General features: G+C 54.2%; 1 protein-coding gene across 3 annotated transcripts in view; it reads right to left on the bottom strand.

The window, feature by feature from the left end:
• Positions 1 to 25,596, bottom strand: part of CLIP2 (CAP-Gly domain containing linker protein 2) — a 76,289-nt gene that overhangs the window by 30,641 nt on the left and 20,052 nt on the right. For all 3 annotated transcript variants that reach the window (XM_029220582.1, XM_029220584.1, XM_029220581.1), the window contains exon 3: positions 12,140 to 12,690. In XM_029220582.1, coding sequence (XP_029076415.1) covers positions 12,140 to 12,690 — 551 coding nt within the window. The remainder of the gene's footprint in view (positions 1 to 12,139; positions 12,691 to 25,596) is intronic.

The following is a 25,596-nucleotide window of genomic DNA, read 5'->3' on the forward strand; positions in this document are numbered from 1 at the left end:
GGTACAGGTATAAACAGTGCTTCCCAGGGCTGTCCCGAGCAAGAGCTCTGGAGTCAGGAAGACAGACCTGCGTTCAAACCCTGCCATTCACAAGCTGTATGAGCTTGGGCAAGTTACCTAACCTCTCTGAGCTCCAGCATCTTCACCTGTCAAAATGGCTTTTGTGAAGATTAAGTACTAAATGTGCAGTGTCTGGAGCATACTAGAGTCTCAATAAACGTTATCCTTAAAAATGGTTTAGGGGGTGGGAGGGAGACGCAAGAGGGAGGAGATGGGGGATATATGGATATGTATAGATGATTCACTTTGTTATAAAGCAGAAACTAACACACCATTGTAAAGCAATTATACTCCAATAACGATGTTTAAAAAAAAAAAAAGGTTTAGGGAATTCCCTGGCAGTCCAGTGGTTGGGACTCCACGCTTTCACAGCCGAGGGCCCGGATTCAATCCCTGATCAGGGAACCGAGATCCCACAAACCGAGCTGTGCGGCCAAAAGGAAAACAAAAAAATGGTTTGAATGGAGGTTGCCAGGAGCTGGGCAGGAAGGGAAGTGGGGAGTTGTTTAATGGGAATACAGTTTCAGTTTCGCAAGATGAAAAAGACCTGTGGCACAACAATGTGAATACACTTAATACTACTGGACTGTGCGCTCACAAATGGTTAAGAAGGTAAATGTTACGCACGTGCAACGTAATAACTCAGGACAGGCCAATAATCAGGAATACTACTGTAACAATGATTTAAAAAACTTTCAATTCAACTTATATATATACATAAAGTTTTACATATATATATATATATATATACACACACTTCCAAAGCCTTAAAAAACCTTCTAAGTTTCTCCACCTCTCCCCAGAAGCACTTTCACTCTTTAAGAGGAAGTTTTTGGTGTTGACCTCCATATTTCTAAATGACATGCTAATATTGCTACTTGTCAATTTTTCAATTTGGGGGTGACATCCATCTACGTCTCATCAGGGAAGGGCAGGCGTTGCCTCCCCATCACCAGGCTGCACACACCCCTACTGGGTTTCTACCCCTGCCACGCAGTGATGGCTTCATTTTGATCAGACTCCATTAAATAAATTAATAAGTTAAATTTATTAAATTTAATTTCCTTAAATGTATCTTCTAGTACTTCTATCTTCTAGTACTTCTATCTTAAATTTATCTTCTAGTACTTCTGTGATGTTTCTTATATCTGCAATCAGATTTTTCATTATCCAGAGCTTTTTTGTTGAATATCCGTATTTATATTCCGTGGCCTTCTGTTCAGATTTGACACTGGTATCACCTTCTCTTATTTCTCACAGGACCAGCCACCTTCCCCAGAGAAGCTTCTGTGCCCTCTAGAGGGTGCAGGCTTGGCCGCCAGTGATCTAGGAGCTGAATGAGGGAGAAGCCAGTGGGAAAAAGGGGCTCAGCTTTTAGGATAGCCATGTTCATTTAATCCTCCCTTTTCAGTCCAACATGCCAGGGGTTCCCCCATCCAAAGACTCCTTCTCTGAACCTCTCACGAGACAACCACTCATCCCAGACGTCCGCTGGAGGGGCAGTCACCGCACAGAGGGGACCCTAGGCAGGGAGGTGGAGTCTGAAGATTTTTCAAACGTCAGCTCCATTTCCAGAGGCCACCATACGGCTGACTTCCGATCCTCAGGGGGCTTCTGAGGGAAACACTGATTGCTTCTCTGCTTTCCCCGCGGCTGCCTGTGCGCTGGGCTGCACTGGGTTTCCAGTGGTATTTCTGCTGTCTCCTCTCCTGTTCTCTTTGTCCTTGAGGGTTTAATACCTTTTTTTTTTTTTTTTAAATCCCTTCACTGTCATTCTAGTGCAAATTCAGGAAAGGGTGAAAATAAATGTGTGTGTTTATCTACTGTGTTTATCTGAACCAAAATAGGACTTTCTAAATGCTACCTTCTCTGACACCCTTAAGTATGCCTCAGGTGTGCCCGAAAGGAACCAGCTCCCTAATTAAAACTCACTCTATTCCCACCATTTCTTAAGGGCTGGCTATGTGCCAGGCACACTGAAGACATGAATTCTAAGCCTTGCAATTCAGGAGCTCCCTGGTGGCCTAATGGTTAGGATTCGGCGCTTTCACTGCCGTAGCCCGGGTTCAATCTCAGGTTGGGGCACTAAGTCCCGCATGCCGCGACGCACGGGAAAAAAACAAAACAAAACAAATCCCCAAAGCCATAAGGGAATACTACGAACAATTACATGCCAACAAATTCGACAACCTAGAAGAAATGGACAAGCTTCCCCCTCACCAGACCCCACTGCATGTGTGCCAGGCCCTGCCCTCCAAGGTATGAGACCTTTCCCTTCTCTTTTTTTATTATATTTAACCTGTCTTTACTGTACAAAATTAATAGGCTTTTTTTAAGATGTTGCTTTTTAAAATTTATTTATTTGGCTGCATCAGGTCTTAGTTGTGGCACATGGGATCTTCACTGCAGCGCGTGGACTTCCCTCTAGTTGCAGCGTGAGGGCTCAGTAGTTGTGGTGTGTAAGCTTACTTGCCCTGCAGCATGTAGGATCTTAGTTCCCCAACCGGAGATTGAACCCGCACCCCCTGCATTGAAAGGCGGATTCTTAACCACTGAACCACCAAGGAAGTCCCTAATAGACTTTGCTTTATAGAGATATTTTAGGTTTCTGGAAAATTTGAGCAGAGAATTCCCATATATCCCCTCATCTCTCGCCCTTACAGTTTCCCCTCTCATTAACACCCTGCATCAGTGGGGTGCATTTATTACAATGGTGAGCCAACAAATTGTTATTAATTAAAGTCCATAGTTCACATTAGGGTTCCCTCTTGGTGTTGTACGTTCTACGGATTTTGAGAAATATATATAATGACTTGTACCCACCATTATAGTATCATACAGAATAGTTTCACTGCCCTAAAAATGCTCTGTGTTCCACCCATTTATCCCTCCCTCCCCTACCCCCTGGTAACCAACGATCTTTTACTGTCCCCAAAGTTTTGTCTTTTCCAGAATGTCATACAGTTGAAATCACATAGTACGTGGCATATTCCCACTGGCTTCAGTCACTTAATACTACGCATTTAAGGTTCCTGAATGTCTTTTCATGGCTTGACAGCTCAGTTCCTTTTAGCCTTGAATAACACTCCACAGTCTGGATGCACCTTAGTTTATTTATCCATTCACCTACTGAAGAACATCTCGGTTGCTTCCAAGTTTTAGTAATCAGGAATAAAGTTGCTAGAAATATTTGTGTGCAGGTTTTCATGCAGATATGTCAGCTCATTTGCGTAAGTACCAAGGAGCAGGACTGCTGAATCGCATGGTGAGAGTATGTTTAGTTTTTTAAGAAGTGGCCAAGCTGTCTTCCTAAGTGCCTGTGCGTTTTGCATCCTGGCCCTCCCCAGCAATGCACCAGAGTCCCTGTAGTTCCACTAAGGGACTGTCCCTCCCCACACCCCCACTGGGGGACAGGCTGGGCCCCAGTCTCTGGAGGGATGAGCCCCACCCGCTCCTTTTCCAGCCCCTGAGGGTTATCTGTAAGGCTGGAATCCCCACTGGCCTGGGCCAAAGAGCGACTACATCCCGGGTCTCATAAAACAAGGGAGGTGGGCAGATTGAATTTATCTGTTTCTCCGGGATTTTCCTCTGAGGAAGTTAAAACAGGTGACTCGTTTAAAATAAACCCATGCGTCTCACCCACAAGGACAGACAGCTCTGCCATCAGGAGGCTGGGGCAAGTCCCCCCGTCTCACAGGGCAGCCATGAGGGTCCAGTGAGGGGCTCATTTCCAAGGCCTGGGGCAGCATTTGCTGGGCCGCTGGGGCGGAAAAGCAGAGCAAGCGGGGAAGGAGGGGGTCCTGGTAGGAAAGAGGCTGCCCGGGAGAGACGGGCAGGTGAGTGGTGCCATTGGGCCACCTTCAGGGAGATGAGGGGACAGAGGTGAGCAGCCCCTCTCAGTGATCCTCCCTGACCATGTCCACGGTCGCTGACCTGAACAGCTAGTGAGGGGCATCTGGGGCTCAACTAGCTTTTGCGGCATCGACGTCATACACGAGGTACCTCACTCCCTCTCAGAACCACCTGGCAGGGCCGTGAGTCATTCACTGAGCAGGAAGGTTTGAGCGCCTTCCTGGCACCAGGCTCTGTTGCAGGCACTGGGGGAGCAACCATGTGAGCAAAACACCACAACCTTCCTCGTCAGGGCGGGAAGCAGACAGCCCAGCAGTAAGTGAGTGAATGCTGTCATTCCAGGCGGATGACAAGAGCTACGTGGACGAGTACCGGAGGGCCCCGTCTCCAAGAGGTGACATTAGCACAGAGGCCTAACAGAAGCGGGACAGTGAGCTGTGGGGAGCCCTGGGGTCAGAGTCCCAGGTGGAGGAGGTCAGCAGGGCACAGCAGAAGCAATGGCCTGGTACGGGAGCAAAGAGAAGGAGGCCAGGGCGGCCGAGTGCAGCCAGGACGGAGGGCGAAGTCAGATCATACGAGGGTGGGCGGGCAGACCACAAGGGTCTGGGGGCCATGGGAAGATGGGTGGGTTTTATCCCACGTGAGACGGGGGCTCCTGGAGTGTTGGGCCCTGAGTGGGGGCAGGGAGACCAAGGAGGGGGCGGTTCCATTGCTGGAGAGAGAGGACCTGCCCACAGAGGTGGTGGGCTGGGGGCAGGGAGACCAAGGAGGGGGCGGCAGTTCCACTGCTGGAGAGAGAGGACCTGCCCACAGAGGTGGGGGGCTGGGGACCAATTGGGGTGTATTTTGGAGGCGGTACCAGAGGCCTGATTATGAATCACGTGGTCAGGAGGAGAGAAAAACAGGACGTAAGGCCAACTGCCAAGTTCCTGGATTGGTCTGCTGGAGACACACGTGTGCCATTTACTGAGATGGGGAGGATGGGGGGAGGACGGTGGGGCGGGGAAGCAGGTCGGGGATGGGGGTTGGGTGTGTTATAGTTTCAACTGTGTTCCCCAAAAAGACATGCTGAAGACCTGACTCCCACGACCATGAGTGTAACCTGATTAAAAAATAGGGTCTCTTATGGGAGTTCCCTGGCGGCCTAGTGCTTAGGATTCCGGGCTTTGACTGCCGTGGCCCGGGTTCAATCCCTGGTCGGGGAACTGAGTTCCTGCAAGCTGTGCGGCGCAGCCAATAAACAAACAAACAAATACATAAATAAAAATAGGGTCTTTTAGATGTGATCACATTCGGATGAGGTCATTAGGGCGGCCCTAATCCAATATGACTGGTGTCCTTGTAAGTGAAGAGACACGGAGGGAAGAAGGTCATGTAAAGACTGAGGCAGAGATCCAAGGAGTGCACCTATAAGCCAAGGAACGCCGAGGAGTGCAGGCAACATCAGAACCCAAGAGAAGGGCAAGGAGCACATTCTTCCCTTGATCCTTCAGAGACAGCATGGCCCTGCCAACACCTGGGATTTCAAATGTCTAACGTCCAGAACTTGGAGAGCGTACATTTCTGTTTTAAGTCATCCAGTTTATGGTACTCGTTACAGCAGCCATAGGAAACTAATGCAGGTTAAGTGGAGATGTTGACTAAGGGCTTGACACACGAGACGGGAGATGGAACCCTGATGGAACCCAGCCAGAAGCCCCATGACACACAGAGGAAGCAGGAGGCAGCTCTAGTACCTCCTGGGCCCCCTGCCTTACCTGGCTCTGCCCCCTATTAGCAGAGCCTGAACACGGAGGCCCAGCAGCCCTGTGTGCTCGGTGGGCCACCGAGTCCCCTCCTGCTCACCCCTCCCCACTCCCAACAGACACCAGCTCCCTCTGCCTGAGCACCCAGGACAGCAGCCCCCAGGATGCCCCCTGGCCGGTCCTCACAAACCTCTCCCGTCTACAGCCAGGACTGACACTGGGCATCACAGCACTTGCCCCTCAGCTGTGAAGACTCCGGGGTGAAGAAACAACACCCAGAACAAGGAAAGAAAACCAGCCTTTCCCGAGGGCTCACTGCATGCCGGGAGTCTTCCTTATTCTAATTATTTGTTTGTTTATTTATTTATGCCACGCCATGGCATGCGGGGTCTTAGTCCCCCGATCAGGGATGGTACCCACGCCCCCTGCAGTGGAAGCTCAGAGTCTTGACCACTGGACCGCCAGGGAAGTCCCTTCCTTATTCAATTTATACAAATCCTATGAAATGGGAATATCAGGCCCATTTTAAAGATGAGGAAACTGAGGCTCAGCACCCTGCCCTGGGACACTGCTGTGAAGGGCAGAGCTGAGCTCACGCCCAGGCCTGTACACCCCAGAGGCCACCTTGCAGCCTCTACACTACAGATGGCCCGGCTGGGTGTCAGTTCTCAGCAGAGTGGTGGGAGCTTGACCGGGGCCTGAGGAGAGAGGGAGACACCTGCAGAGAGAAAACCTCATTCCTCATCTCTCAGGAGGCTGGTCCCACACTGCCCAGGCCAGCTACCGAGGGGGCAGCAGGCAGGATACAGCCCTGCAAAGAACCTACCCACCCAGTGCAGAGGGGCCGGGCTGCTCAGACTGCCTCGTGGGCTGGTACACTCTGGGTTATCTGCAAGGCCAGGCTGGCACCAGCAGGGAGATTTGGGATATACGCCGGGAGAGGGTGTCAGCAGTAGAGGTGATTCCCTGGAAAGGTTTCTTGGTCCACCCTCCTCAGGATGCTTCTGTGGCCAGTACATGAAGGGACATAAAGGGGCAGAGACTTCAAGTACTTGGAGATGCTCCACTCAGATCCCACTTCAAGGAAGCCCTTGCTGCCCTGCTGTGCGGAGCCCCTCACCTGAGATGGGGCACTCACATGCGGTGACTGAGCGAGGCCGGGGCAGAAAGGCCCGGACACGTTGGCTCAGCATGGGACGCTGTGATGGGCAATCTCGCTCCAGAGCTGCCCCAGGTTGGCCGAGACTCTGTCTGGCCTGCAGAGCGGTCTGACTTCTCCCTCTGCCCAATCTTTCACAGAAGTTAAAAGCCCTAAGAAACACCCCAAACCCCACCTTGGCGCCTACTTTTGGAGAACTCGACCCTCCACAGCAACCTATGAGCCATCTGACATCTTTGGGGGTCAGAGCTCTCCCATTACCCCACTGACATCCATTCCTTGCGGCTTTGGCCCTGGGGCACCTCTTGGAGCCACAAGCAACCAGCCAGGCCTCTTCCTTCCTGAGACAGCCTCCTCTGGTCCTTGCTAATCATACCCCATGCTGGCAACTGTAGCTGACCAAGATACTTCCAGCCCTCCACCTGGACTGCTGGATCCACTCGGGGTGGGGGGGATACAGAGGACATTCCAGGACTGATAGATAGAAGCCCAGAGCTCCTGTTCCAGGCCAGCCCATGATGTGCTGTGTGACCCCAGGCAACCGCTCACCCTCTCTGGCCTTCACGGTCCTTCCCTGTACAATGAGTGATTACGGCCCGGTGGTCTCTGCCCCAGCAGGCCTGTCTTGAGTCTGGATCAGCCCCCGGGTGGGGCTGCCTTCCTACCCCTCTTCTGTGCCACCAGTTCTCAAGCTGCCTTTCTACATAGTCTCGGTTCCTGCTTCTCCGTTAATTCCCCTGGAATGTCTCTTCTCTTCCACGACCTAAATCCCAAACTAATGGCTGGCTCTAGAGTCTGCCGCACCAGCCCTGCTGCCTCTGGAGCAACATCCCTAAAACCACGCGGACAGACCCACTTCCTGGGATGGACCCTCGGGACCACACCTTGGGGAACACACACAGCAGCTATGTCTCCGGCCAGCTAGGCAGCCGAGTGCCCCCCCATAGGCTCCCCAGGCCTGGATGGTGCCCAGGACCAAAGGGATTGGTGAGTGTTCCCAGGCAGAAGGAAATAGAGAGGTGGCCTGGGATGCCAGGGTCCCACCAGGCTGGGCCAGTGGGCCTGGGTCCCGTCTCAGCTGTGCCAGGCATGTTCTAAAACTCTGCGTGTCCTTGGACAAGTCATTGCATCTCTCTGCTCCCACCTCTGCCATGCGCCCCAACTCCAGACACCCAGGATCCTTGAGTACTACCCCAAACTCACCCAGTCCGAGCTACGGGAGCACTCGGGGAGGGAGGATTTCAGAAGAGGGAGTTGGGGCGGAATAGAATGATTCAATGCTGGAGGAATTTCAGGGATTAGCCAGAAAGGTTATCTGTGTGTGCGCGCGCGTGCGTGTGTGTGTGTGTGCCTGTGTGTGTCCTGGGGCGGGGGAGGGGCCGAGGGCGGGAAGGACAAAGGCAGGACAGCCCAGCTCTGCCACTTCCACTCTGGGTGCTGTGGGAAACTCAGGCCTGATTCTCATCCTCAGCCTGTAAAACGGAACAATGAGCATGCGCGTCGTGGGCAGCTGGGATAGTAAGAGGTGAGTCCATGCAGCTCAGTGTGGAAACTCCAAACCACACCTGAAACTTCTGCCAGTTTCGCTCTGGCAGGCATGTGACAAGATGCCCAGCATTTAAGTGACACTATTCCAGGAAGGTCAGGCATGTTCCCCCTGTGTCACCCTCCCAGGGGTTCCTCCGGGGGCCAGGGCCCCTCAGGGTTGAAGAGGAAATGGATTCTGTGTGTAAAGCTCTTGGCACAAGGCTCCGCTCCCAGCGAGCACTCGGCCAGTGAAAGCCAAGGACATGCAGGCCGACGTGAGCCGCTATGTGACCTCAGAGAGGCTCCCCGAGCTCAGTCCCTCCCTGTGCCCAGGACCCCATGGCCCAGGGAGAATGCCCACCCTTCATGGACTTTAATGCTGATACCAGCTAACACTTCACAGAGCTTACTTGGAGCCAGACCACCTTCTAAACACTACATATGCAGCAGGTGAACTTTTTTTTTTTTTTGGTCATGCTGTGCAGCTTATAGGATCTTAGTTCCCCAACCAGGGATCAAACCTGGGCCCTGGCAGTGAAAGCACAGAGTCCTAACCACTTGACTGCCAGGGAATTCCCAGCAGGTGAACTTTTATCCCCATCTTACAGGTGAAGAAACTGAGGCAGAGAGAGGATAAACAACTTGCCCACGACTATTTGGCGAGTACACGTACCTCCTGGGGTAGTGTTGAGGCCCAAATGAAACCAGGACCCAGAGGTATCACTGAAGAGCAGTGTAACTTAACAGACATAAATTCTGTTATTTATGTTCAAAAATAACAAATATCGTTCATGCCTTTGACCCGGGTCAGAAGTAGGTTTGTGGCTGGTGAAGCTAACGTAGCTTAGGTAATCAGAGCCCCTGACATACACCAGCCTCTCTGGAGGCTCTGGGTGGGGAGGGCCCTGACAATACATTCATGGGATCACGTGATTTGTAAAATTTGCGAAAGCAATATTTTTTGTATTGTTGTTTCCTAAAAAGCCCCCATCCTCAAATAGTATAAGCTCAGGCCTCTACCTTCATTCATGTCCAGGATATAATTTGTTAAAGGGAGGGGTAGGGATAGGAAGATACTGTGTCAGGTGTTTATAGAAGGCACAAGGGAGAAGTAGCAAGTCCCAGGGTCGGCCGAGCCAGCTGGATCCTGGCTGTGCACAGCGGTCCAGGCTGGAGGACTAACCCAAGGGAAGCTGTGGACTAGGGTGGGGCATGTGGGGCTCCATCCTTGAGGTGAAAGTAAATCCCTCCTTCAAATTCCTCTCCCCAACCCACCAGAATCCAAGCATGTCCTGTTTCCAGGGCAGTCACAGTTGATGAGTGAATAAAGGAATGAATGGCCCAGCACCTCCTGGCTAAGTAGCCCTGGGCAGGCTGTTTTCCAGGGCTGAGCCCAGTTTCCTCATCTGTAAAATGGGGAGATAACACCCACTGCGTAAGGCAGTGGGGAGAACCAAGAGAGACAAGGTGCAGAAAGTGCTGGACATGGATTCGCCCTGGAGAAAGCGGTGTTTCAAACCACAGGATGCAACCCAGTCTCAGGCTGGGAAGTCACTGGGGCCTGTCTGCTGCTACCGCCAATGCTGCTGAAGGGCTGCAGTCTGGCGGAGATTTCCAGAGCAGGGCCTGCCTCGTGACAGCTTGAGTGCCCCCTGCTCAGTACGTCCAGTTCTCACTCCCTGAGGGGGGAGCAGGTGCAAGGGGAGTTCCAGGCAGGATCACACTGGGGTTAAACCTCTCTCCTCTCCCAACCTGAGGAGCATTCAGGGATGGTCAATAACCCTAAGGGGCTCCACTTCCCGCCCCACAGGGCACTCACATGACACTACCCAGGTCTTGCACAGCCAGAGCCCTTGGTAACTACGATGCCCTTCCACGGCCAGCAGCTTCTCAATGATCCCAACGAACGTATCGCACGGGAGTTATCTCTACGCCCGCTTTGCTGAATGAATGGACAGATGACGGATGAGTGGGAATGAGGCCCAGTTAAGTGAATCACCCAGCATCACACGGCTGGGAAGTAGCAGCAAAGGCACGAACCCGGGCCTGATTTCCCTGCAGCGGCCATGGCCAGCAGGTGCCCTCAGATCCCAGGCACCCCCAAGGACAGCTCAGTGAGGCTGTAAGCCGGCTTGCCTGACCACTCAGGGTTAGAGCTGATGAGATGTCTGAACCACCCAACCTTGGGCCAGGGGTCTTTTTTTTTTTTTTTTTTTAATTGGAGTATAGGTGATTTACAATGTTGTGTTAGTTTCAGGTGTACAGCAAAGTGAGTCAGTTATACATATACATGTATCCAGTCTTTTTTGGATCCTTTTCCCATATTCGTCATTACAGAGTATTAAGTAGAGTTCCCTGTGCTATACAGTAGGTCCTTATTAGTTATTTATTTTATATATAGTAGTGTGTATATGTCAATCTTCCAACTTATCCCCCCCTTTCCTCCCCGGTAACCATAAGTTTGTTTCTATGTCTGTGACTGTATTTCTGTTTTGTAGGTAAGTTCATTTGTACTATTTTTTAAAGATCCCACATATAAGCGATATCACATCATATTTGTCTTTCTCTGTCTGACTTACTTCACTCGGTATGACAATCTCTAGGGCCATCCATGTTGCTGCAAATGGCATTATTTCGTTCATTTTTATGGCTAATATTCCATTGTATATATGTACCACATCTTTTTTATCTGCTCCTCTGTCAATGGACATTTAGGTTGCTTCCATGCCTTGGCTATTGTAAATAGTGCTGCAGTGAACCCTGGGGTGCATGTATCTTTTCAAATTATGTTTTTCTCTGGATATATGCCCAGGAGTGGGATTGCTGGATCATATGGTAGTTCTATATTTAGTTTTTTAAGGAACTTCCATACTGTTCTCCATAATGGTTGTACCAATTTACATTCCCACCAACAGTGTAGGAGGGTTCCCTTTCCTCCACACCCTCTCCAGCATTTACTGTTTGTAGACTTTTTGATGATGGCCATTCTGAGCCGTGTGAGATGATACCCCATTGTAGTTTTGATTCGCATTTCTCTAATAACATCTCAACATCTCTCAGTGATGTTGAGCATCTTTTCAGGTGCTTTTTGGCCATCTGTATGTCTTCTTTGGAGAAACATCTATTTAGATCTTCTGCCCTTTTTTTGAATAGGTTGTTTGTTTTTTGATATTGACTCCATGAGCTGTTTGTATATTTTGGAGATTAATCCCTTGTCGGCTGGTTCGTTTGTAAATATTTTCTCCCATTCTGTGGGTTGTCTTTTCGTTTTGTTTATGGTTTCCTTTGCTGTGCAAAAGCTTTTACATTTAATTAGGTCCCATTTGTTTATTTTTGTTTTTATTTTCATTACTCTAGGAAGTGGAGGGCCAAGGGTCTTGAGCACTCTGGTCCCCAGCCTTTTCCAGTATAATCCTGGCACATCCACGCTGGTGGGCTGGATCAATGGATAATATCAATGACAGCTAACATTTTGAGGGCACTAAGTATCAGGCACTGTCTAAAGGCATTAACATGTATTCACACATTTCAACCCACAAGGCAGGTACTATTAAAGTTCTCATTTTACAGATGGGAAGACCGAGGCCCAGGAAGGTTAAGACACTTGTCCAGGGTCACACAGTGACAGTCTCCAGGGTACCCACTTTACCTGTCTCCCTGGTCACTCTGTGGTTCTGACCAGGAGCAGGTGCCCCAGACTGGACCCCACCCGAGCCCCGTGGGTCCCCCACCCTGCCCAGTCCTGGGGATCCAGCTCACTTACGTGGGGTGGAGTGCTTGGGTTGGGGGGACTCACCAGCACACGGTCTCCCAGGCGCAGGTCCTTGTCACCCCGCTTCACAGAGCCGCTGTCAGAGAGGTTGGAGCCCGACTCGTTGCCGGTCTTGACGGAGCTGTTGAGGACGCTCTCCCGCAGGGGGATGACGCGGCTGGTCAGCGGCGGCGTGGCCGTGCCCGAGTGCAGCGACAGGTTCTGGGTGGTCAGCGACTCGACCGAGTGCGCGTCGCTGCCCGAGCCCTCGGCCGCAGGCTGCCGGGTCAGCTTGGAGGGCCGCGTGAAGATGCCCTGCAGGGCCGGGCACTCGAAGTAGCGCACGCCGCCCACGGCGCCGTCGTTCTTGCCCACCGGCTCGTCCAGCACCACGCCCGCCCACTGGCCCGGCGCGAACTGCGTCTCGCCCAGGTACTGCACCACGCCCGGCTTCACTCCATTCACCCACACGCGCTCGCCCACCACGAAGTCCCCCACGAACTCGTCGCCCACTTCGGCCGCCTTGGCGCCGGGCTTCTCGGGGGCGGCGGGGGCTGCGGCCGGGGGGCCCGAGGCCTGCTTGTGCAGGGGGGAGCCTGTGGAGGAGAGAGGCGGCGGTTAGGGCTCGGGTGGGGGCTGGACCCTCGGCCGTCCCAGGAGCGCGTAGTCCAGCTGGCCGGGGGGAAACTGAGGCAGGCGGGGCTGGGAGTGGGGCCTGGGGCGGGTCTCATTCTTCCTGGGCCGTAGGCATCCCCGGGTGGCTCCCTACTCTGCCAACCCCTCTGGAAAGTTCTAGGGATGAAAAGCTCAGGACAGTGCCTCCTCTGAAGGCTTTCCACTGCTCAGGGTCACTCGAAATTGAGGGCAGAATGAACCCATGACCGAGGGTTACAAGCTGCTACTTCCGCATCCCGGTGGGCTCAGGCCCTCAGCTGTTACTTTGAGGCCGCCCATGGCCCCATGTGGGACTCAGGTCTTGTGGGGGGATCTCTGTGCCCCCCACCTTCTTCTCCAGCCAGTTCTGGGCCCCACAAAAGGCTCCTTACTGTTCCTTGGCAGCTGACCACAGACATCTCGGGACAAGGAAGGAGCCAGAAAACCCTCTTATTCCACTCCTGAGTCTCCCTCTCTTCCCCGGTCCCCAAGCTGCAGGCCAAGCCTCAGGGCACACAGACCAGGAGAAGGGGGTGTGAGGAGGGTGGGAGGCGGAAGCACTTAACCTCATTGCTGGACTGAACTCCAGGCTCTTTGGCCTGAACTGGGTACCCTAATCCAGCCCCTCTTTACAGAAAGAATGACCCTGAGACTCAGAGAGGCCAGGGCCTCGCCCAAGACCACACAGCAGAAATGGGGACTCAAACCCTTGGAGGGGGCCTGCCTCCCAGGCCTGGGCTCTGATGTGCTCTAGACTCAGAAGAAGAAGGGAAGGGGGGCAACCTGCTCACAAAAGGACAAAGCAGAGCTCAAACCCACCATGCTTTGTGCGCGTCTGGCTCCTGGGCCCCACGCAGGGCCTCCTGTGCAAGCGGATGCCGGCAAGCCTGCCCATTTATACCTCAAGGTCTGGAGGCTGCCCCTCCTTCCTGCCAGACCAAGTATCAGGCAGGGAAGGACTCATCCTTTTCCTCCTCTACTCCAGAGGCTGACGGACTTCTCAAATACAGATGGGGACAGGAGGCAAGCAGACACTGCCATGCCCCTATCAGAGCTGCCTGTGTTTCTGGTCCTTTCCATGGGTAGCCAGTAGAGGGGCCACAGGGGCAGCGGCTCCACCAGCATCCTCTTTGTACCCAAGGCCAAGGAGCCTGGGGCCGCAGGCCTGGCTGCATGCTGTCTCAAGGCTGGAAGGACAGAGCTTCTGGGAGATGAGGAAGCCACACAACTCCAGGACAGGGCTGACATACGAGCTCCAGCAGGCAGGTTCTCCCTCCGGGGCACTGGTAGTGGTGGGAAAGCATGTGATCAGCCAGGGCCTGGGGAGCCAGGATGGGCGTCCTAACTGAGGGGCAAGGGGCTCCCTCTCAGCTGTGAGCTGGGCTCCTGGGAAATCAGTGAGCTTTGCTACTGAACTTAATTAACAACCAGAGTGATCACACCCACGAATTGATGCTCTGTGCTAAGAGGCAGACATACATACAGTAGCTCATTGGACCCTCAGTTAACCCTGTGAAGTGATTCCATGATCCCATTTTACAGATGAGGAAACTGAGGCCTGGAGATATCAGGTGCTTTATCTAGGCCCCCCAGGCAGGAGGCAGCAGCACCAAGGTCCGGCCAACAGCCCCTGGCTCTTGGTGCAGGGCGCTTTCATTCGTCCAGGAAATGTGCACAAGGCACCCGCCATGCCAAGCCCTAAACTACAACCACCCCAATCTTGGACTCCTCTGCATGGACCCGTTTCCTAGACTCTGACCAAACCCTACAGTTCCCTTCGAGCAGGGAACAATCTCATCTTGTACTCCTTCCTGCAGAGGGATGTCTCCTTCTCCTTCTGTGGGACCCTGGGGGTGGGGGTGGGGGGTGTCCCCAAGGCTCTTCTCTTCCACCCCTGAGATCCCACAAGGTGGAGGCCACAGTGGCTGAGGGAGCAGACCATGGAGCCCCGCCTCGGTCTCCTCACCTGCCCTCTGCCACGGGGCTGCTGTACAGTGATGGACACAAAGCCCTAGGGACGGTGCCTGGGCCACACAAGTGAACAAGTGCTGACCGTTCTTACTGGGATGAAAATGACTGATCCTCAAACTAAGGGATTAGAAAAAATTTAAAACCACAAAAGGATCAGGGGGCAGAAGAAGGGCTTCCAGCAAGTTCTGGTGACCTTGGACCCATGGCTCTGCCCCCACCACACACCCCCCCCACCAGAGCAGCCGACCTCGTCCTGCTGTTCCCTGTGCCTGGGCTGAGCTCCGGGTCCCTGGTTCTCATCTAGGACAATCCTGTTACAAGGAACTTCTGCTGGGATCACAGCAGTACGGGGCCTGGGAACCCCGCTAGGTCAGGTGGGCCCGTTCCTTAAAAAAAAAAAAACCTGCTCCGAAAAGCAGCCATAGTGGGAGGAAGCCACAAGTTAGATGGTGTTCCAGGTCCCTCGTAACACTGCCCAAGCAGCCCGTGGGTCCTGCTGACAACGAGGGGTCAAGGTTTTCATCATTAAAACAGCAGCTACAATTCATGAAGTGAGGCTACGTGCCCTCAATGGACTGGGTACTTTTTTTTATATATATATATATATAAATTCATTTATTTATTTTTTTTATTTTTGGCTGTGTTGGGTCTTCGTTGCTATGCACGGGCTTTCTCTAGTTGCGGCGAGCGGGGGCTACTCTTCGTTGCGGAGCACGGGCTTCTCATTGTCGTGGCTTCTTTTGTTGTGGAGCATGGGCTCTGGGCATGCAGGCTTCAGTAGTTGTGGCAGGTGGGCTCAGTAGTTGTGGCTTGCGGGCTCTAGAGCTCAGGCTCAGTAGTTGTGGTGCACGGGCTTAGCTGTTCCGCGGCAAGTGGGATCTTCCCGGGTCAGGGCTCAAACCCGTGTCCCTTGCATTGGCAGGCCGATTCTCAACCACTGCACCACCAGGGAAGCCCTGGACTGGGTACTTTTTCTGTATTATATTCTTATCTTGCAGGTTAGGAAACAGAGGTTATAAAACTTGCCCAAAGTTACCCAGGCAGGAGCCAGGCCCACCTGGTCTGGCTCAGAGCTTCCCTGTAAGGCAGGCATAGGAGGTGTCTAGCAGGTGTCAGTGCCCTTCCCATATCCGTTTCCAGAACACTTCCTCGTGCTGAGGGGCTCTGTGATGTCTGCTTAACGGAATGGCCATGGCTCAGGTGAGACCCTGCCCTACCTGTTGTCTGTGCAGAGAGCATAGAGAAGGGTCCCAGGTCGAGGAGGACCCAGCGTGGCTATTCTTGGCAAGAAGCTGCCTACTCAGCTGTCCTCCCAGCTGTCCTGGCCCAGGCAGACCCCCAGGTAATCTCCTTTCTTCCCCACCCCTGCCCCTTCCAGAGGTCACAGGCCCCGGGGACCAGTTGTTTGAACAGCTGCTAAAATAAAATCCAGGTCACGAGCCTGGCGACCACACTTGGGTGTTCTGCTGCATTTTTCCTCTTTGGTGCTCCAGCCTCACAGGCACAAACCTTCACCCACTCCCCCGCTCACCCCGGGCAGCTTGCAGCCGCCTGAGCTGGGGAAAGTGTGGCAACCCCACTAGAGCCCCCTTCCCTCCAGGGAGCCGTTAGTAACACACTGGCTGGGCCTGGCCGAGCCCCTTCCCATATCTGGGCCTCAGCTTCCCCACGGGGCAACAAAGGGCGAGGTCAGAAATTGCTAAGGTACTGGCCAGCACTGACATGCTACAAGCCCCACCTCTTCTCCCAGAGGAGGGGGCGTGTCATCAGAGCTATGAGACCTGACTGATGGGCTGAGCCTCTGGGGTGGTTCTGGAGGCTCCCTGAGGGCAGGGCCTGGGCCTCCCCGCCCTCCTAGTTCCCACATGGACCAGCAGCGGCTCGGCAAAGCCCCAAGAAAGCAAAGGGCAGCAACAGACTTAAACCTCACGCCAGCAGCTGACCCTTCCCCAGACACCAGGCACAAGGGAATTGACTGCTGGTTTCAAGTTCAAAGTAGAACTTTGATAAAAAGGGCTAAAGGACATGGTGTGGCGTGACAGCAGCTGGTGGCCTGTTCCAACGTGAGCGGGGGGGGGGCGCTCAAGGCGGGGGTGGTGGGAGGTGCCCAGATGAGAGCGCATCCTCCCCTGCTTCTGCAAGGGCTTTGGTCCTGCCCTGCCTGGGAAGCGGAGACAGGCATTTTTCATACCTGCCGAATCTCAGCCACCAGGGACCCCATTCGTTGAGCACCCAGTGTCAAAGTGGGCCCAGCAAAGCGGTGGGGGGAACACCAGGACCGCAGCTACAACTCAGCCGGCCTTCTGCCTGGCAGGAAGGCACCAAGGTCCACGGGGCCCTGGGGTTGAGGAGAGAGGGCTCATTGCAAACAGAGGTGGGAGCACCTCCCAGAACCTCTGCCCTGACAGTCACAGGGCTCGTTCCCTCACCTCCTCGGAGCAGCCTTCCCTGACTGCTTCGCCTAAAAGCCCACCCACTTGCAGCACCCTCTACTCACTTCATTCTTCAAGAGATTTACCCCGTCTTCACCTGTGTATGTCTGCCTCCAGACTGAAATGGAAGCTCACACGGGCTGTTTCCTCTCCAGCACCCAGCCTGGTTCCCCGCAGCAGGCCCTCCATGCAAGCTGCACTGCACTGCCGGCTCAGAACGGGGGCCCACACCGGCTCTGTGCTGGGTGCACGGAACAGTCAACAATCCGAGCTGCAGAACGTCGCTCCCATTTCTTCAGTCAAGGAATCTGAGGCTCACTCCAGGCAGTTTCCGGTTCACCTGGTCTCCCTTCCGCCTTTGTACCTCCCTGAGCCCTTCCCATTTTCCCTGTGTTTCCAGAGGAAAGCTAAGAACCCTCTTCTCCTTTTAGAAGCAAACCTCCATCCCGCTTTGGTCTTCCCTGGGACCCGCCTCCCCGCCACCTCTCTCCTCTCCCCGCGATGGCCCTCCGACAGAGGTCCGAGCCCACGGGTGGCATGAACACCTCCCTGGCCCACAAAACAGCTTCCCTCACCTCGCCCCCTCCTGCTGTCATCCATTCTCCTTCCCAGCAAACAAGCTTTTCTCTCTCTAAATGTTTCTTACATAGATCATTCATGTCCAGTGCAGAAAAATTTTTAAACATAGTTACTGATTAAAAAAATGAAAAGGACCTGGGCTTCCCTGGTGGCGCAGTGGTTGAGAGTCCGCCTGCCGATGCAGGGGACACGGGTTCGTGCCCCGGTCCGGGAAGATCCCACACGCCGCAGAGCGGCTGGGCCCGTGAGCCATGGCCACTGAGCCTGCGCGTCCGGAGCCTGTGCTCCGCAACGGGAGAGGCCACAACAGTGAGAGGCCCGCGTACCGCAAAAAAAAAAAAAAAAAAGAAAAAGAAAAGGATCTATAGTTCCATCATATAAACATAATCACAGTTAACATCTTGGTGTGTGTTTTTCCACGCTTTATCCTGTGCGTGTAGGGGTGTGTGTGTGTGTATAGTACTTAAAAGTCAAAAACACAAGCCAGGCTGTAGTCACATATTACTCGGTCCTCTGCTCTTCCTGCAGTTGGTATTTTTCCACCCAGCAGTGTCTAGAAGGAAACGGTTCCATGCCCTAATAAGACTCTGCTTCCCAGTCCCTCTCTGACCCTCAGCTCCTGACCCCTCCCCGCTCTGGAAACTTCTCCTGCAAGGATGCCTCGCTGCACTGCAGGGGGCCCTTCCCGGCCTTGTGGTGCCTGGCCCTGCTGTCCATGCTCCTCTCAAGGCTCCCTGTTCCTGTGACAGGACTGGGGCCTCCCCAGTCCTCCACCCTGGCCCACACTGGTGGTCCTCTCTGATGGGGTGGTCTCCATCCACTACCTCTCCACCTATATTCCAGCCAGTGCTGTGCTGGGAAAGGCTTAACTAGTTCTCCAAGAGAAAATAATAATAATAACCCTGATTTTGTAGCCTTTGCCAATTTCCATAGTGTAAATTCTCCCACCATGATCCATCTCAAGCTACCAGCATGATGCCACTGAACACAGAATTGGGAAGAGATTATATATAGTATTTCCAACATAGAGTAAATAACCTCAAAGACACAGATGCTGGGGCTTCCCTGGTGGCGCAGTGGTTAAGAATCCGCCTGCCAATGCAGGGGACACGGGTTTGATCCCTGGTCTGGGAAGATCCCACATGCCACGGAGCAGCTAAGCCCGTGCACCACAACTACTGAAGCCTGCACGCCTAGAGCCCATGCTCCACAACAAGAGAAACCACTGCAATGAGAAGTCCGTGCACCTCAATGAAGAGTAGCCCCTGCTCACTGCAACTAGAGAAAGCCCATGGGAGCAACAAAGACCCAGTGCAGCCATAAATAAATAAATAAATAACAGAACAAAACAAAAAAAACACAGATGCTACAAAATCTTACTAGTAGTAAATAGTAGCTTTTTTACCAGTAGTAAAATAGTAGTAGTAGTAGTGGTATAAACACTACTAGGAGAACCACTAGAAGTCATGAGTTTTGAATATTTATTACCTATGTTTTTAATAGAATGTACTTAATTTTGGGCTTCCCTGGTGGCGCAGTGGTTGAGAGTCTGCCTGCCGATGCAGGGGACACGGGTTCGTGCCCCTGTCCGGGAAGATCCCACATGCCGCGAAGCGGCTGAGCCCATGAGCCATGGCCGCTGAGCCTGCGCGTCCAGAGCCTGTGCTCCACAACGGGAGAGGCCCCAACAGTGAGAGGCCCGCGTACCGCAAAAAAAAAAAAAAAAAAAAACCCACAAGAGGGGCCTTGGAGGGACCCACAGTGATGATATGACATGCACCAAGGAGCATGATGAAGTTGGCCCTTTGCCCCTGAAAGCCAGAGGGAAAAAAAGCGTATCTATAAACGTTCCATAGAACATAGTTCAACAAGGTGTTAATAAGTATCATGAAAACAAAACCTTAATCTCCAAATTCAAACAACTTGAGGAACAGGGGCTTAAGCAAAGTTAAGGTTACTTTGCTGCAGGACTTGTCAGAGCCTTTAATGTGCAAATGAGCAGTGTGATGACTTAGGAAGGGCTATAAATAAGGTGACTACATAATTTATAATCCAAAACTAGACACGGTGGAGAGAAAAGAGGTGCTATTAATATAGTATCATGCCAAGACCACAAGCATAAACTAGGGCCGTCTCAGGCAGTACACGGTCACTCTGGCCTAAAATTATAGCATTTTTTTCTCTGTGTCGCCTAAGGAAACCCTGCCTGCCCATCAGGCCAGCTCCACCACCCCTCACTGGCACTGCCACCCCACGGAACTCCATTCTTCCCTGATTGGCACAGCCTGCCACCCAGGCTGCCAGGGTACATGTCTGCACCCCACCCAAAAGACAAGCCCTGGGAGGTGGGGTCCACACAGACCCCCTCTCCATCCCCGGGGCCCCAAAATGGGGCTGAAATATACCCTGGCCACGACCCTGACCTCCCCTCCTTGGTGGCCCCAATGCAACATACATAAATGCCCCATAAACCCCAAAGCAGCTTTCTGCTCTAAGATCCCGGCTCTCCTGGCAGGGACTCAACACCGAGGTCCAAAGGAAGGGATGGGGTCTCTAGAGCATTCCTCAAGGGCGCCAGCTTTCCCACCGTGAGCCCCCCAGCCCGGTCCACCCTCCAGTCAGTCCCTTGACAGCGCCCCGCCCATATGGTCTCTGGAAAGACCCCTCCCAACCCACTCTGACCAAGGCAGGGCCCGCCCCCTGTGGCCACCACAGGCCCGGCATCTCCCCTGCTACGCCGTCTCCAGCCATCCATCCCTGCAGAAGGGACCCTCTACCAGGCCGTACCGGGGCGGGCCCCAGTCCCAAGGATTGCTCAGCGTCCTTCCTGAGCCAAAGGGAACTCAGAAGCCCCCTTCTGTTCCCTTTACTCCCAAACCAGGGGGAAAGAGCCCCTACCCAGCAGACTCAGCTGAGGCCCCAGGGAGAAAAAGATGCGGGAGGCTTACCCTGGAAGGAGCAGAGCCAGCTTCCCATGGAGAAGCCCTGCTACAGCCACGCCAGCCACGGCAGGCAGGCGGGCGGGCGCTGGCAGCTGGGCTCCTGCTCCCCCCAGCTCCCCCCCCGCCCCCATTCCCGATCGATTCTGGGCGTCGTCAGGAACATTAGGAGGCTGCCCTGCCCCCCGCCCATCCGCAGCCCAGCCACAGAAAAGCTCAGCTTGGCTTTCCCCATCCTGATGCCATTAAAAAGTTTAGGATGTGGTCAGGGGAGGAGAGCAAGAGAGCTGACCTTGAAGGGAGTGAGTGCCGCCTGGAGCCAGGGCTAGCTCTGCAGGAGCAAGGGCTGGCAGCTGGTCCGGTTCTGCCCAGGTTTGCGCAGCATCTGGCACAGGTCAGTTAAAACGGGGATGAAGCCACCTACCCTCGTAGGGAGCATGGGGATCAAGGTGAAAGACACAAACCTCCGGGGGTGGAATGGAGTGGGGTCAGTGTCTAGGACTAGAGGCCAGCTGTGAAGCTCTGTGGGACACCCCACCCCGGGCACGTCAGGCTGGCTCCCATGTCTGGAGCACCCACAGGGTGTGGGAGCACCCGGGCCCCAGCTCAATAAGCCAGAACTTCAAAGCTCTGGGCCCCTTGGGGGAGATCAACATATAGGAAGTGGACCCTGCCCCAAGTGGCCCGCTGCTTTTCTGAGGGGGACGCCCATGCACACGCGTCCTCGACCTCCTGTGTCCTGGGTCCCCCACGTGTGCAAAGGCCACAGGCACACTGGGGGATAGCCGTGACCAACCTAACGAGAATGGATGGCTCCTCCAAGCCCGCCCATCTAGCCGGTGCCTGAGCAGAGTGTAGGAGTAGACTCGAGTCCAGCCACCGCAGCTGCCTCAACCCGGGGGCCGTAGGTACCAGCAGCCTGAACCAGCTTTAGACCAAGCCCAGCCCTGCTACCCTCTGGCCCTGTAACTCTGAGCAACTCAGCTGAGACCTCCAAGCCTCAGTTCTGTCATCTTTCAAATGGACAGAAGAGCAGTTCTCTCACTCAGTTGTTAATGAGAAAGTAATGTGATAAGACACCTGCTGCAGGGCCGGCTTGTGACACACAAGTGTCAAACGCTGTCCCTCCTAGATGGGAAATCTCTGGGGCTGGACCACAGGGCAAGGGGTGGGAGAGGTCCTCCAAGGGTCCTCCTGCCCCAGTGGGGGGCAAGGGCAGAGGGACCTCACAGTGGCCTATGGTCTATCCCTGTCCCTAGAGCCCTCCCCAGGTCCCTGCGGCCAGCCCTTCTTGTCCCAAGAGGGACACCCACGGCCTAGCCTGGCCTGCCCCCACCTGAGGCTCAGAAGCAGACCCCGGGAAGGACTAAGGACTCCTATGCACAGCCTGCCGTGGTTCCTACGACTGCCCAACAGTGTTGGACCTGCCCGGCCACCGGCGGCTGCTCCTGACCCAAATGGAAGGCCTAGCCCCAGCAGCATCTTGGGCCACCAGCCCGGAGACCTGAGCTCCCCCCACATCTTCCTCAGGCCCAGGATAGGCTCCCAACCCCCAGGCGGCCTGGGTCACAGCTCCCCAACTCCCTTCCGGTCGCCTCTCCTGCCCCGGCCCATTCACAACCCTCCCCAGGCCTCTCAAGCCGCTCTCCATCCATCCCCGTCCTTAGAGGTCTCAAGACTCAGGACTTTTGTAGCCACTACTGCCTCTGCCTGGATGCCCTTTCCCTGACCTTGCGGGTTCCTGCTTGTCACTAAGATCTTCACGCCAGTGTCACCTCCTGAGCGAGGACCCCCTCCCCCGCCCCGACTGCCTGATCTGAAGCAGCCTCCAGGGGGTCCATCCCATCTGGCTGGGCTGCCCCTGACCTAGAGGCCCCACCCAGGTTTTGGCCCACTGGTGGGTCCCAGACCGCCTTCCCCTGCACCTGCTTTGACCACCTCTGGGCCACCTCCTGGTATAAGAGACCCCCTCCCACGGCCCCTCTGGTCCTGCGGCTCTGGGAACCGACAAAGGCCGGGCGGGGCGGAGGCATCAGCCCAGGCCTGACCCTTGGCAGATCCTCTGCCCGGAGGCTGAGCTCATGCTTTGGGAGGCTGCCACTGCCCCGATTCCCAGAGCAACTGTCCCCCTCCAGCCACCACCAGGCTCCAGCCTCTGCCAGACCCTCTCTTGGTGCTCCAGCACCCACCTCCGGAGTCCCAGCCTCCCAGCCTCCCATGGGGGTGGGCACCTCCAGCACTTCGGACAGCTGATGGCCAGTTCCATGGGGTGGGTGAGGGAGCCTGTGGGCCAGGAATGGGGCCACCGTCCTCCCCTGCTGCTGCCACACATCCCGCCTCTGCTGGGACTCTTGTTATGAGACCTGGAGCAGGGACGAAAGCAGCTCTGGGCCGCAGAAACCTCCCTTCCCCTGTCACAGGGCTCCACTGCCCTGGCCAACTGCTCCCGGCTCTCTGCTCCCTCCCCCAGCCCGGGGGTCTGTCTCCCTCTGACCTGCAAAGGCAGCAGGTGTCAGAGCGGGAAGGAGGGCGGCACCAACCGCAGCTGCAGCCTTTTGCCGCCACCGCGTCCCTCGGCAGGGGGCGTGTCTCTGTGATCAATCGGGCATTCATGGAGCGGCACCTCCTCTCCCGGCACGGGAACAGCCCTGCGGGGTTGGGGTCCAGGCAGAGTCAGACCATCCAGGCCCCACCCTCAGCGGCCCCCAGACCACCATGCGGTGTGACCAGGAGGCAATCAGCAGGCCACACAGTGTGGTCCATTCCCCTTCCCTCGAGAGACCAGGATGTAGCCATTCAAAATGATGGCAAAGAGGACACTGCCATAGCACGGGGGCGGGGGGCACTTCGCATAGAACGCAATCAAATGTGAAGCAGTAGGATGCAAGTCTGGATACAACCCATGACTTAACTGCTTGAAACAACAACATGTGAACAGGAAAAAAGACCAGAAGGAATATGTCACAGTGGTGGCTATGATTAGGTTAAATGGAGGGGTAATGGGAGTTCCTTCTTTTATCACTCAAATTTTTCTGTAATGAGATTATGGAGGGATGAAAGGAAAAGAAATTACTCTTTAATGAGTCTTGTGCCTGCAGGCACTTCTCATTTATTAACTCACTTGATTCCCTGAGAGAAATGACATTATCCCATTTGTGGCTCAGAGAGGTTAAGTAATGCTTCCAAGGTCACACAGGAGGGACATTAGAGCTGGATCAGAGCCAGAACTCAGGCCCTCTGGATCAGAGAGGAGGCAATGAGGAAAGAATCCAGAAGGTGCTAGGGGCTCTCTCCAGTGGAGAAGAGGGTCAGGGCCAAGCCTGGCTGGAGCCCTTCTCCAGCCAGTGGGATATACAACTCCCACCCGCTCTAGACCACTAGGCCCACTTGGTGCCTCTGCCCATGCTCTGTCTCCAGGCCCCACATCGTCCTCCTCCTCCACACTTACACTCCCTCCTTCCTTAAGGCTGAGCTCACTCACACTTCCTCCAGGAAGTCTTCCCTGCAGCCCACCCATTGTGGTCAGCCCCTTCACCTCCCACAGCCCTGGAAGTGAGTACAAACATCTTCACCCGGGTGACCACATGCCTCCTCACCAGTCTCCCCAGCCCCGCTCTTAACCCCTGCAACCCGCCCTCTGCCTGGTGGCCTGAGGAATGCCAACACCACCAGACGACCTTTGCTAACATCCTCCAACAGCTTCCATCACACTTAAAACAAACCCAGTCCCCCTGCCCTTCACCACCTGCCTCTGCCACCCTCCCCAACCTCATTTCACACTCTTCTTTACCCAGACCTGTCTTCTTTCTCTTTTTTAACAAACAATCCATTCCTGCCTCAGGGTCCTTCTGTTACTTGTTCCCTCACCTGGAACAGCCTTTTCCCCTTGCTTTTTCCCCCCGCCTAGGTTCTTCTGAGGCTCAGAAATGAGGAAAGGAGGATTTGCCACCTTCAAAGGGGTTGTCTGGGCCTCCACACGAGCCTGTACCAGGCAGGGCAGTCCACGGGCCACATGACACATCTTCCTCACCTTTCCATGCTAGCTGTCTGGCTTTCCCAGGGACCTGGTTCTGTCAACTGCCCGTGCCTTTGGCTCAAACTTCACTTGCCCCTACCCAGGGCCCAGATTGCCCAGTCTGGTCTGTGACTGGTTTTGCCTCTCCAAACTTCTATGCCAATCAGATGAGATGGACCCTGTCTTACCCTGCTGGCTGGAGTGTCGTCAAAGTGGGAATTTGTGCCAAAGATGTTCATCACAGCATTATTTACCAAAGTGAAAAATAAGAGGGCCTCCCTGGTGACACAGTGGTTAAGAATCCACCTGCCAGTGCAGGCGACACGGGTTCAAGCCCTGGTCCGGGAAGATCCCACATGCCGGGAAGCAACTAAGCCCATGTGCCACAGCTACTGAGCCGGCGCTCTACAGCCCGTGAGCCACAACTACTGAGCCCACGTGCCACAACTACTGAAGCCCGCGCACCTAGAGCCCAAGCTCCGCAACAAGAGAAGCCACCGCAATGAGAAGCCCGTGCACCGCAACCAAGAGTAGCCCCCGCTCGACGCAACCAGAGGGAAGCCCGCGTGCAGCAAAGAAGACCCAATGCAGCCAAAAATAAAATAAATAAATTTATAAAAAAATAAAAAAGCAGATTTTCAAGTTGTATATGCAGCATGATTGCAAAGATATATATTAAAAAAAAAAGTGAAAGGATATAAACCAAAATAGTAATAGTTACCTCTAGGGAAGATTATAGGCAATTTTACCCCTACATCAAACTTTCCAAATATTACAGAGTGGACTCTCTTACTTTTTATCACTAGAAAAAGCCAATAGCTAACAGCTGTCCTCAACCCATCTGCCTTCAGAGCTGGTGCATCCAGCCCGAGCACCTGGCCTTATCCCTGCCCTGCCAGGAACCCTCTGCCC

The sequence above is a fragment of the Monodon monoceros genome, unplaced genomic scaffold, assembly GCF_005190385.1.
Source record: "Monodon monoceros isolate NGI ecotype Baffin Bay Population unplaced genomic scaffold, NGI_Narwhal_1 Super_Scaffold_13, whole genome shotgun sequence".
Classification (NCBI taxonomy): Eukaryota; Metazoa; Chordata; class Mammalia; order Artiodactyla; family Monodontidae; genus Monodon; species Monodon monoceros.